This window comes from Nicotiana sylvestris, chromosome 2, assembly GCF_000393655.2.
Source record: "Nicotiana sylvestris chromosome 2, ASM39365v2, whole genome shotgun sequence".
Classification (NCBI taxonomy): domain Eukaryota; kingdom Viridiplantae; phylum Streptophyta; class Magnoliopsida; order Solanales; family Solanaceae; genus Nicotiana; species Nicotiana sylvestris.
Window position 1 is genome coordinate 108698211 of NC_091058.1, and position 13462 is coordinate 108711672.

The window sequence follows — 13462 nt, forward strand, 5'->3', positions numbered from 1 at the left end:
CTAGATAGCAAAAAGTATAAATACGTATTATCCATAATTAATGAGCATCAATGATAGAAACCATTATAGAATCTTCACGAAACAGTTACGATTACCAATTATAACGTTACATTAAATGTCATTAATTACTCATAATGACTCTGTTACGAGAGAAAAAAACGTATTACTTAGAAATAGCTATAAAATGAGAGAAATAACATTTGTAAGACACATAATATTATTGGAATACAACGATTTACTCTGCTTTCTTTTACTTATTCTGCTATTGTTAAAGTACATTTCTCTTATTTATTTTATATTTGATTATCAGTAACCTGAGTTTTTCTACAAATAAGCTTTGACCGAAATTTCTATTTTTTGGTTAAACACTATGCAAAATGATGGAATAAAGTCACTTTACTTTAGTTTTGTAACAGCAAAATCACTTAACTTTTCCTAGTGCACACAAATAGTCATTCAATAGAAGTATCAATATTTCATGTGGAATGAAATGACATAGCAGTCCTCGCGGAAATTTTTTATTATTTTGCCAAATAATATCCAAACAAAACATAAAAAATCTACCCATACACCCGACCCGATCGAACTTGCTAAATAAAAACAGACTCACTTAATAAAATAAACACGAAACACTAACCAAAACCCTCAGACCATCATTTCACGCTAAAGTACCAATTCATTTCTTCACCCATTCACCCAAAAACAATCAAGAAGCTATTCCATAAATTTGGGCCTTGTAAATATAGCAGCAACGCTTCCTGGAACTTCGCCCTCAGCCTCTCCTACTTTATTTCCATTTGATTATGAAAAAGAGTTCCAGTCACTAAATTCATTTAGAGTTATGCCTGCCAAGATGATAAAATATTTTCTAAATAAGGAACACCACTTAACAAAAGTTGGTAATCTAACCTTCACATGTTGTTCTTTGATAACAACAGATAACAAGTTAAAAATTTTACCATATAAAGACAAAAATAATAATATTTATTAAGGGTACCTCATTTTCTCTCATTTTCTGTGCAATACCCCGGCAGTGATTCAGTTCCACATTAAACAATAATTGAGGAGAAGAGATGAATCCCTTTCTTTGAGATTTTTTATTTTTTCTACTCGATGTTCCAACTCCATGTTGAAACCATGAAGAAGAAGAAGTGAGTTGCGTGAAATGATGGCTCTTTTGGGTTATTATTTAGTGTTTATTTTATTAAGTGGATGGATTTTTATTTAGCCGGTCAGGACGGGTTAGGTGTATGGGTAGATTTTTTGTGTTTTATTTGGGTGTTATTTGATCAAATAATAAAAAATTTCATGTAGACTGTCATGTCATTTTATTTCACAGAAAATATTGATAATTTTGATTGAGTGACTATTTGTGTGCACTAGAAAAAATTGAGTGATTTTCCTGTTACCGACTAAACTAAAATGAGTTTGCTTCATCATTTTGCGTAATTGAGGGATCTTCTGCGTGATAGACCCTACAAAACAGAAAACTTATACTTGGCCTTTTCCATCCAAAAATACCGAGCAAAAAGTTTTATTTGAAAGGAGAAAGGTTTATTTCTTACTTCTTATAGTAAGAAAACATAAACCCTCCATATTTATCACTTTAATTCAGTCAACCTAATCCTCTTCTTCTAGGTTCACTAAATAGTTAATCCCACTAGGTAAAATACTCTCGTCGTCTATACAAATGTAATTGCAAACGAGAATTAGAAATGAAAAGGAATTTAGTTTGTTCGATAGCAGCACAGTGGTAGAAATTAGTAAAAGAAGAAAGAAAAGAAAATAATAATTATTGTTTACTAATATAAAATGGTAAGTGCTTATTTTAGGCAATACTACTGATTAGTGCAATATCCGAAGGGGTTTAAAGAGCCACGCGCACAAATGCAGCGGCACAGGTTCACTGGTCCCTTTAATTTTGAAACCGATAAAGAAGTGGGAAACAAATCCACCGTCGCTTCCCCGTCGTATACGGCCAAGAGATACTTGTCGAAACCCTCTGGTAATCGGAAATGGTTAGCTCCAAAGACGACTCTGCTACCGACAGCGACAACTCCTCTGGCGACGTGCCCGACTCAAAACCTAGTGTCTACACCGAAGGCGAGAAGGTTCTTGCCTATCATGGCCCTCGCATCTACGAAGCAAAGGCACGTTTCTTAACTTGCCTTTTCTTTTTACACAGAAATCGCTAATTTAGTTGAAATGCTGTAATTAATTGTGGAAATTGAACTCCGATGCCTTCTATCGCACGTATGTTCTCCTGGATTTGGTGTTTATCGCAATTGAATGTAACAAAAATCTCGGCTATTTTATATCTACTCTGATTATATGTTTGATTATTGGTTGAGATTTTGTATCATTATTTTATTTTCCCTGCAACTATGGGTGATCTGTGTATACGAACTGGAAGTGATTTTGGGGAATTCTACTTCAGCTTTTGACCCATTACAGTTACCCAACCTTCTTTGCTAATCATGCTTCTGTGCAAGGAGAATGCAACTCTAGACGAGATATGGTTCTTATGCTGAGGATTGTTAGCCTCATCTCTTGTAGGTATATTACTGAAGAGACATAGTGCGTGATATGTGGGTTAGGTGGAAGTCATGGGTTTGAACCTTGTTGCAGGCAAAGACCTGATATTTAAGTGGAGAAGGGTAGAGTGGCGGACCCATTTTCCTCTGAGTTTTGAACCGTGTGCAATTGACCCTCGGGGATTTCTCGGTTGTAAAACAAAGTACTACTTAGCTTATTGAAATTGCACTTTACTGGGAAATCTTAATAGCCCGGTTGGTTGATTACTTGAATTTTCACCTTGTCGGTGAGGGTTCGATTTTCCACCTAGTAATCCCCTCCCCGTTTTCCCTCCCCCTACGTATAATAAAAATAAATTTTTTAAAAACAAATATACACTTTACTGATATTTAATTTCAGTTGTTGCGAATTGGGATTAGTGCTTTCGCCGTTGTATATTGGACCATTGAATTACTAAATTTGCTCATGTTGGTGGTAATTCCTGTATTTTCTCTAAACATGCTCTTTACTTTGAGAATATGTGCATTTTGCTGCTTGCTTATAGCTCTCAAGAGTCGAGACTTGTTGCTTTTATGCGCATTTCGCTTTTGAAAGCACTATTTGTGAATTAGTATATTTCTTACAAGGGAAAGTTTCTTCTGTATATGGAAAATAATCATGTGTACAATGACGTACTGTCGCCTTCTACAAATTTTAGCACCCTGATTAAACCATGCTACTCCTTATCAAAAAAAATTAAACCATGCTACTTATTGCTGGCCACAAGCTTCTTGCTACACCCTAATGCGATCTATGTTTTTCTACTGTGAAGGTTCAAAAAGCAGAGCTAAGGAAGAATGAATGGAGATACTTTGTTCATTACCTTGTAAGTTTAATATTCATCTTCTTTCACCTTATGCTTTATATATAAAAATTAAATTTGGAGATTCTTTAGTTAACAGATGTGAAAGAACTTGTAGAATAGGTTAATAGCCTTACATTCTTAGCTTGTTTAAATTTCTTTCAATATTCGCAACGATATCGAGAATTAATACTCGTTTTTATTTATTTTAAATTGCAGGGATGGAACAAAAAGTGAGTCTATGAAGTTCTTGTAAAAAGTTTTCAATTCAAGAGTATCATATAAATAGCAATTTACACCAGAATTTGAAAGGTTGACCAACTGATTGTTCGTTGTAAATGCTGCCTTAACGTTTTTGGTTTGAATGTCCTGCTCCAAAGGAGCTAGTCCTTGAGCAAGAGACATGAATATATTTCGATATGTTGATTATGGTGGTTATATGACAAATTAGATTTAAAAATGTTGTGCTGCTCTGGATGTAAAGGACAATTATGAATGCATGATTTTAATTTGGAAAGCCTCAGGTAGCACAACGAATTTGGTCTTGTATGTTAATAGTGAAGTTTTATATCTATCATTTCAACTACATGCTCCTTTTATTTCAAATTAAACGTGTTCTTTCCGTTTCAATCTGTTGCAAAAGGAATGTCCTTTTCCCGGAATTGGGAATTATTGGAAGATTTAATACTTTACATAGGATCTACTTTTACTATTCTCCATAAGCACTAACCTTTGCTTAATATATGAAATAAACCTATCTACCCATTGAAGTTCAAACCATGATGTTCAAATAGAAAAGGACGGAGTATTACAAAGTCCCTCAACTTTTTTGTCTATATAAGGATTTATTGAATACACATTCACAATATTGAATTCCCTCTATCTTATTTTACCTGGTACTGTTACTATTTGGAGAGTCAAGCTCTTTCTTTGACTATGATCTTTTTTCAAATATTTTTAATTTATAAAAAATCATTTACAGTGTGGTGTGTTTCTAACAACATAAATTTACCAAAAGAAAAGCAATTGCTGTCTAAATTTATACGGAAATTAGATTCTATGAACTTGGCACTCCAGACCCCAGAACCTTTTCATGCGACTGGGAATAATAGCTATATTACATAGCTGTGTATGTCAGGTTCTGCAGTAAAATGTGAAGCTAGTTTTTTGTTTAATTCAAACTGAATTTTGGAGGTTGTAGTTGAATATTGTTAATTGTAAGTGTATTCAGCAAGACTAATTACTGAAACTATGTCTTGCAACAGTTGGGATGAATGGGTAGGCACTGACCGCCTGATGAAGCACACGGAAGACAACGTCTTGAAGCAGCAGGCACTAGACAAGAAGCAGGGCATGGAAAAAAATACTAAATCTGGACGATCAGCGCAGGCAAAGCCAAAAAGCTCAGCTGGTGTGTCTTCTCTAGGTATCTGGTTGTGGAAATACTTATTTTTTGCATAATCTCTCGATGTTTATGACTTGTTTATGGACTCAATATTACTCCTGATGTCTTTCTTTGAGGTCAAATATTTGGAGATTTAGCTGATTGAAAGCCAATAATTGGTAGGACTAAATTCCAAAAGATTAGTTCCTTAGAGATGTTTGTCAAGTACCTCAGTGAATAAATGGAAACATAACCAAAGTTAAGGTTGTAAATCATGTCTAGCATAACTTAAGAAAAAATGCATTAACTCCTTTTCTTGTTGTACCTCATGTTTTCAATTTCAAAAGTTCTGGCATATCTAATAGTGGACATTAACTACAAAACCAAATGCCTTCTGGTTATGTATCTCCTCTGAAGGAAAGGATCTCATAACTGGGTGGAGTATTAGATCTCGGGATTGAGTGTCATTGTTGTTTCTAACTTACTTTTCATTTGCAGATGTTAAACTGGATAAAGAAGACACTAAGAGCAATGGTATGGGTATCTTATAATTTTGATTATTCATTTCTTTAAACTAAGTGATTGCTTTCTGCATTGGTATTTTTTTTTGGGGTGGGGTGGGAAGGGGGGGGGAGGTAGGTAATAATAAAGCCAAAAGTTAAGCATGCCCAGCGTCCTCCACATAAGTGAAGCAGGTTTTTATAAAATTGTAAAATCCCTAGTTTACCTTTTTTGGGGGATACGGGAATTTCTTTGATTTCGGACTTTCCCTTTTTTCTTTTTTAAGCAAGAACATAGATGCATCTTCTTTTCAGGAAGATCTACCTCCAAAATTGTTTCATGATTCTTCCTGCCTTCCTTCGTCTTCTCCTCTATCCACATTTATTTCCCTTACACTAGGATACTGCAGGGAAGAACGGGAGCATCGAACTTCAAAAAGTTCATTAGTCTGGAGTTCTATCGGAGCCTTGTAGAACTGAACCGTAGTTAAAGATATTTTTCCATTTGGGGAAAAAATAAATGTTTGTCCATATTGGAAAGTAACTGACTGTAAAGCATTGTCTAAAGAAACATGGAAAACATTCTAATGCTTCCGTTTCGAACTTAGACAAGCAAGGAAATCCCACATTTGCATTGGGATGGAATAATTGCTTTCCTCTAAATGTTTCAACTCCGGCTGAGTTGGTCCTTTGATAATTTGGACATGGTTAGCCCTAAAGCTCTCTCAGGCATCATGGACACTCAATGTTGGGTGTGTGCCTGATTTGCGGTTTCTTTCAACCAAATTTGCAACCTAAATATATGAATTTATGGAAATTTGGACTGTTGATAAAATTTACGTGCAAGGGGTGTACTGACGAATCAGGTATCCTGGACCTCAACCCTAACTTCTTTTAAAACAAATTATCATTGCAGGTTGCCTTAATTTCTTTTTAGTTGTAAAATTAATGTTTTAGACAATAGTCTTCTTGCATATACTGGAAATTTTATCCCAAACCTAGTTACGTACTAACTATTTTTTGACATGATTGATGATCATTTGATACATTATGCATTTTAGGCCATGTACATTTTTCTCACAAAAGTTTAATCTCATGTTTAAGCCGCCTAAATCAAATGTTTTTGATACTACAAGTATGAGGAACCCCCTCACATTATCTAGCGGTGTTTTCTCCGTCTGGCAAATCAATTAGAATACTGAGGTAATTACATTTGTGAGGGTATCATATCAAGCATGTCTGGTGGATGATAAGACTCAGCTTCAGTATGGATCGCATGCCTTTTTCCGGGGAAAGACGTGATGCATGTACTAGGATGTTAAGCATAGGTGGAAGAGAACTAAGAAAAGGAGGAAAATCAGAAGGATAGCCAAGAAACAATATGTGATTGCAGAGGAGAAGTAATGATTGGCTTTGGTTATAACAGAAGAAACAAAGGGATTCAAAGGCCCCAACCTCAGATCTTCAATAGTTGACATATCTTTTGAGTGTGCTCAGAGAAAGTGGGACTCATTTTTTTGTATGTAAAACTAACCGGGGTCATAAAACAAAAGATTATGGAAGAGAAGTGGTAATTTCTAGAATCTCTCGCCTTTGCTTTATGCTTATGATAGACTTGCTTGCACATATTTCTCTATTCTACCATTGAGAAGGGAGAGCCGACCATCCAAAGTTTCGAAAATGAATTAAGAGAAACAGTTATTTTGTAGTTGCAGTTAGGGATTTTACAGTGGCACGGCACACTTCTTTCTTCTAATTTTCTCTAAAAAATGTATGTTATGATTTCTATTGACTTCTATGATTGCTGGCATGTATTCATTATTTAGTCTAAACTTTTGTATTAGAGGTTTAACCGAGGTTAAAGATTTGGCAATTTGACTGGCTTTTGACATTTAACTGAAGGAAGCTGTATCTAGGCAGTACATAAACATTAGTATAACTCAATCATGTTGTATGGCTTCATTCAAATTGATATTCTCTGATGACAACTTATACAAAAGATTTTGAGTTATTAGATCCAGTTAAATGTTATGAGTCCTTGATGACTGTGGAGTCCCGCTCAAATTCTCGCAGCTGTGGGTATCATCCTTGTAGAGTGGATACGATAGTTAGAAATACATGCAATATTGGATGTAAAAAGCTAATAACTGACAGCATTCTCCTTAATTTTTTTGATGAATTGGCATTTGTACTCCAGTTAAATGTTATGAGTCCTTGATGACTGTGGAGTCCCGCTCAAATTCTCGCAGCTGTGGGTATCATCCTTGTAGAGTGGATACGATAGTTAGAAATACATGCAATATTGGATGTAAAAAGCTAATAACTGACAGCATTCTCCTTAATTTTTTTGATGAATTGGCATTTGTCTACTATCACACTGTGGAATATTGTAGATGAAATAACCTTGAGTTGGTCAAGGTGATGACTTTTTACTATTCATATCATGCTACACTGGAGTACACCTATTTTGCTTCAGGATCACAAAATCAGACATATTTGAGTTTGTTAAGTCTTTTAGTTTCTATTAATTATCTGCTTATAAGATATTTCTTTTTAATTGAACTTGTGTTGCAGTTCCAAAAGGGAAAAAGCGCAAAGCCGACTCAGGCACTGAGGTTTGCTTAATTCTGGACTCTATGGCTCAATGCCTTTTTTTCCCTCTTATCGCTGATGACATGTTTAAGTATATATTTTGTATATGGTGCAAAGTCAAAAGAAGTCTCTAATTGCAAGTGGATGTCAATGGAACAGGAGGGTTGAAGAGAGCTAGATCATTCATGTAGCTAGGGAATGAAAAGTTTTTGTGCCTTGGTTTCTATGTCCTCTGCCCAGTGCCCTGATGTAGGAGCAGCTGAATAAATGCCGTTAATATCTTGGATGAATCTCCAAAAGAAAGTTATAGATATCAAATGAATTCCAAGTGTTATCCTCCTCCTTAAAATGATACTTTTGGCTGTCTTAGTTTTGAGTGCGCATTGAGTTTTAAAGTTCAAAAACTATAATCTTTTAAATAGAAATGGGTTTGAAACTAAAGATAAACGGTTGTTGTTGACAAACTTGAAGTTTTATTATGATTTAACTCTAATCTAGCTGGCGTCATCTATATGAATCTTCTATATCGACCCTTCTCTATTCTAGTCCTTTATAATTTACTGTTTAAGACAAATTTAGGGTTCTCTAAAACTAGAGATTCTCTAAATCCCCCACTTATTCCCACATAGGTCTATAGAGATATCTAACCAAACTTAAAAGACTACTGGAAAGCATGAGATTTGATGTAAGTGTAACAACTACTACTAATCTGTAATTCCAAATTACTGCTATTGCCTGCAGGATCCTTTGCTTTCCTTATATATTCAATTTTTAACTGAGCCTGTTCATGTGATTTTAGGTTTAACTCATTCCCTTCTTGCACATTTAATCATTATAGTTTCACACCTATGAACATGTGTATTTGAGAGTCTACGTTGCACTTGAACAAATGGTGTCATGCAATCTCACTTTATTTATGTGCTACTTGCACCCTCTATCGAATGTGATCATTTTTAATCTTGTTGAATCTTGTTAAGGGCGTATCCATCTTGACATACATTCTTCTATGGCATTCATCTTGTGGATAGACGCCCAACATTCACTTTCATATAACATTGTTGGTCTAAATCGTTGTGTAGAGTATTTACTTATCGCATAATACTCCTTTAGCACTCCTCCATTTTAGTCATCCTATACTGTGTGATTTAGACGCTGCAATCCCATACCTGTCTAATCTCACTTCGTTTGCCTGTGAAGACATTTGTTATTAAAAGGTTTCTCAGCCATTATTTGCCATCATGGGGAGGTTTCTTCTTGTTGATGATGTGCTGGATTAGCTTTTAAATAATCATAGATTGGTTTGTAACTTGGATATTTGATGGCAGAAGGGCAATGTATCTGCAGAGAAACTTGTGAAGATTCAGATTCCATCTACCTTGAAGAAGCAACTGGTTGATGATTGGGAGTTCATCACGCAGCAAAATAAGGTACATATATGTAGGATCATGACTAGGTTTATCTGTCTTATCAAGCTCAGTAACAGACTAAGACACAAGTGATGACAACAACAACAATGACTACTACGCTTCCCAAACAAGTGACAGTGACAACTATTCAGTGAGAAGTTCCTAGTTGCTGACCAATAAGCTGTTTGTTTCTGCAGCTGATAGAAAACTCGTTTGGAATAAACTTGCACGAGACCTTTATTGAAACTGGACCTACTCAGGGCACAAAAATATAACCTTGGATTGCTCTTTTTTGAGTTCCCGTGTTTCGTGGAGATGGACTTCTATTTGTCTTTTTATCAAGTAATATAGCTCAAAACATACTATTAAAGTTGATTAGCGGGGGCGTGCTCCAATCGAGTCTAGTATCAGACGTGTTGTGGATGCTAGTAAAGCATTTTCTACTGTTAAGGGTTGGAGCATAGATGAGTGACCAGAGCCACGTATAATGGGAAACCCATGATAGAGCAATCAACTAGAAGTAGAATTGCTGACTTATCTTATCTCAACCTGAAATCCCAAAAAGAACGCTGACAAATAGATGGCTATACCTTATTTGTCTGAGATCTATGCTGATTTACTAGACTGAGTTCCTCCCTGCTAATCTGAACCGGATCTGTTGGGATTAGAATAATTCATATTGGATAACATGACATTGATCTGCCCAGCCACACATCTGTATTCTTCCCTACAAATGGCATGCTGGAGTTTATCAACTTTCTTTTCTTCGTTGACATTGAATGATTTTTGTGGCTATGAATGAAAGAGGATTATGACCTCACCAAGGCTATTGGGCCTGCTTCTGTGAGGCCCATCTTGCCATATATGCTCAAGCCCCCAACAACCAACCTTTAAACTAACCTTCAGCATAAAAATCAATATTCTGTAGGCCAGATATTATTTAACATTTTTATTACATCAAGTCCTAAAATCCTTTAGCATTTGGATCAATGTAGTACCATAACTTCTTCAAAACTGCAAAGTTAGAACGATAGTACTAAAAGTGCAAATAATTTTCAATAACTTAAAATGTACAAGTGCAAATAATTTTCATTTATATTCTGACGATGTTAGTTATTGATGTTGGTTGCTATACCTAATTGCTATATGATGAAGTCGGATGTGTTCTTCTTTGCAGCTTGTGAAGCTCCCACGATCTCCCACTGTTGATGATATATTGACCAAGTACCTTGAATACCGATCCAAAAAGGACGGGATGTAAGTGCTTTGTCTTTTTCTTTTCATGTAAGGGTGTATTTATTGCTGAGCTGACGTTATGCATCTTTATTTCGTTCTTCCATCCCTATCATTCTTTTTGATTGTTAAAGTTTAAGACTTTAAGTATATTGAATTCCATCCCTACAATTCTTCTATGGGAGCTATGGCATCCTGTAGTCTGCATGGTCAATGTCGGAATATATTGGTTCCTTCAAAAGGTAACTCCATAAGAAAACTCATGCAGGATGAAGAAATTATCAAACCACCCCAGTATTTCCTTAAGGACCCATAGCCTAGTGTTTCATATTGTCAGTTCATTAAACTATGCTTACCGGATGTCAAGCTAGTAGTTGGTTTATTGCTAAATTGTGAGGTTATTCACAAGTACCTTTGCATGAGCAGTGATTGCAAATAAAATGCATTTATCTTGGAGGTGTAGTTTGCTCTTTAATATATCTGCCAATCCTTGTCTTCCAAATATACATGCAGGATGACTGATTCAGTTGGGGAGATACTGAATGGAATTCGATGTTATTTTGACAAAGCACTGCCCGTTATTTTATTGTACAAGAAGGAGCGCCAACAGTATCATGAAGCAGTTTCAGATAATGTCTCTCCATCTAGTGTATATGGTGCTGAACATCTGTTGCGTCTTTTTGGTATGAAGAAGTACTAAATGTTCACCGTTTTTTGAATTAACCCCAAGATAGAGATATGTGAACCTTAAAAAATATCATACTGCAGAGGATCCTCGTATGTTTGTCTGTACGCTTGTGTATCTTTACTTATCAAAAGTAAATGTTTTGATAAGATTGTGAACCATCCTCTAGGTCTCAATTCAACAAAATATGTTCAGCAGTGTTTTAAATGTGTTCACATGAACTTAAAATATATTTTATATGAAACCTCGAGACTTGTAAAGTCCTACCTTAATTTGTTTCTGATGTTGCAGTAAAATTGCCTGAGTTACTTGCATATGTAAAAATTGAAGAGGAGACATTGATTCGCTTGCAGCAGAAATTGCTAGACTTTCTCAAGTATATGCTCTTTTTCCTTTACTTCCTTCTATCAGTGTTTTTATTTTATTACTATATTTTTATTTTTATAATATGTTTTGGAATTATTTTATGATTGAACTGCTGCCTAGTAAACAGCAACAAGTTGAAGAGTTTAAGGAGGGTTTAATTAGATAATTGCTGCATTAGTCTTAGCTAGTATTTTTTTTTAAAAGTTATTGGTCTAATCACATGATTCTCTATTCTCTTCTAGAAAGCACCCAGGCAGAAATTTCACTAGCTTACATTGGATTGTTAACTTTACTACGGTAATGTGCCTGAAAAGGAGTTGCATTAGATTTGTTATAAATGATCAACAGAAGGGAAGGGTGCTTTTGTTATTGTAATTGATGAAAAATAAAAAAGGAATAAAAGATATCCATTGTTTCTGCCTTCTGTAAGAACCAGTTCAACAGCAACATTAATGAATTCCATTGTAGTTTTTCCTGGCAGGGATGTAGTGTTTCCAAGATGACATGGATTCAGGAAACACCTATTGTATTGATGTATTATTTTGCGATGAGCTTTTATTTTGTGTATGCGTTTGTTACAGGTTTTTGCAGAAAAACCAGGGTACTTTTTTCTTATCTGCTTATGATGGTCCCAAAGCTTCTGAAGGAAGTGGTAATGATAAAGAAAGTTGACCGGTCTACCAATTTAACCATAGCCGGAATGAGTCACATCAGAAGCATGAGCAGTATTTCTTGAACATGCCATATGCTTACAGGTGATGGCTTGCAAATATAGGCAAACTGTTTGTTGTTGTGTGTTGTGATCTGTAACAGTAGATCATTCATTTTTTCTTTTCTGGAGTGCCATTCATTTTCGACTTGAACAGTCAGGTGAGCAACTTAAGAGAGGAAAGTCCTGCCTATAACGATAGTTTACTGATTGTTGTTAAATTGTGTGCACCTGTAGAGTTGAGTGCCATAAAAAACTGTAGATGATCCCTAGATCTTGTACTTCACTTACAATTTATAGCAGCCAATGTACCATTTAGTTTCACCATAGCGTAGGGACTGGAAGGGTTTGTTGCTATTTTATACTCAGATTGGACAGTCTCCTTTCACATCCGCTTCAAGGGCGGAACTCGTTTAGCAAGATTCAGTTATTTTCATTAAAAAAATGTATAACATTTATGTCCAACATTTATAGTCTGTTTGACCAAACTTCTTTTTGACCAAAAGTATTTTTTTTTTGTTGCCAAAAGCACTTTTGGCCAAAAATTGAGGTGTTTGACCAAGCTTTTGGAAGGAAAAAAGTGCTTTTGAGGAGAAGCAGAAGCAGTTTTGGAGAAGCAGAAAAAAGTATTCTCTCGAAAGCACTTTTTTGAGAAGCACTTTTGAGAAAAATATACTTAGAAACAGTTTTTTAAAGCTTGATCAAACACTAATTGTTGCTCAGAAGTGTTTTTCAAACTAATTAGCCAAACACAAACTGCTTTTCACCAAAAGTACTTTTGAGCAAAACACTTTTGAAAAAAAATACTTATCAAAATAAGCTGATTTTTGCGGCTTGGCCAAACGTGCTATTAATGTGTTAAAAGGTATCGTCAAGGTATAGCTAAAAATGAGCATGGAGTCATTTAGATGAATGATAACTAAAGAGCTTAGCTCGTCCATGTTAGAATGTGACTGGAAAGGGATATAACAACAGATAGGAGGAATAAAGGAAAAATTTACATGATTTGACTTTTTAAAAGTAACTCACTGGTAAAGGGATATATGGAGCTGAACTGCTGAACACTAAGGCCCCGTTTGACCATGAGTTTTGCCAAAATAAATTTGGGATTTATTTTTAAAACTCATGTTTTGACAAAATTTCAAATCTCAAACCCCAAATCTCAAAATAACCCTAATTGCTGATTTTGGGCCAAAATTTCAAAATTTGGA

General features: G+C 35.2%; 1 protein-coding gene across 3 annotated transcripts; it reads left to right on the forward strand.

The window, feature by feature from the left end:
- Positions 1–1843: 1843 nt before the first annotated feature.
- On the forward strand, positions 1844–12628 carry LOC104244764 (protein MRG1). Of its 3 annotated transcripts, none has more exons than XM_009800260.2 (11): positions 1844–2150; positions 3347–3400; positions 3596–3609; positions 4642–4787; positions 5259–5294; positions 7835–7875; positions 9178–9279; positions 10436–10515; positions 11005–11174; positions 11468–11552; positions 12124–12628. In XM_009800260.2, the coding sequence occupies exons 1-11, from the start codon at positions 2016–2018 to the stop codon at positions 12212–12214; spliced, it is 954 nt and encodes a 317-aa protein (XP_009798562.1). In that variant the 5' UTR covers positions 1844–2015; the 3' UTR covers positions 12215–12628. The 3 variants fall into 3 exon arrangements, with proteins under 3 accessions (XP_009798562.1, XP_070024227.1, XP_009798546.1); XM_009800244.2 differs by having other exon boundaries at positions 1845–2150; positions 4642–4802; XM_070168126.1 differs by lacking the exon at positions 3596–3609 and having other exon boundaries at positions 4642–4802.
- The last annotated feature ends 834 nt before the right edge of the window (positions 12629–13462 follow it).

What these genes read in the sequence shown, in the direction of transcription:
- LOC104244764 (XM_009800244.2), top strand. Translation starts at nt 2,016, where the DNA reads ATGGTTAGCTCCAAAGACGACTCTGCTACCGACAGCGACAACTCCTCT. An exon ending in ACATCTGTTGCGTCTTTTTG is followed by an intron (nt 11,175 to 11,467) that starts GTATGAAGAAGT and finishes CTGATGTTGCAG; the next exon opens with TAAAATTGCCTGAGTTACTT. An exon ending in AAATTGCTAGACTTTCTCAA is followed by an intron (nt 11,553 to 12,123) that starts GTATATGCTCTT and finishes CGTTTGTTACAG; the next exon opens with GTTTTTGCAGAAAAACCAGG.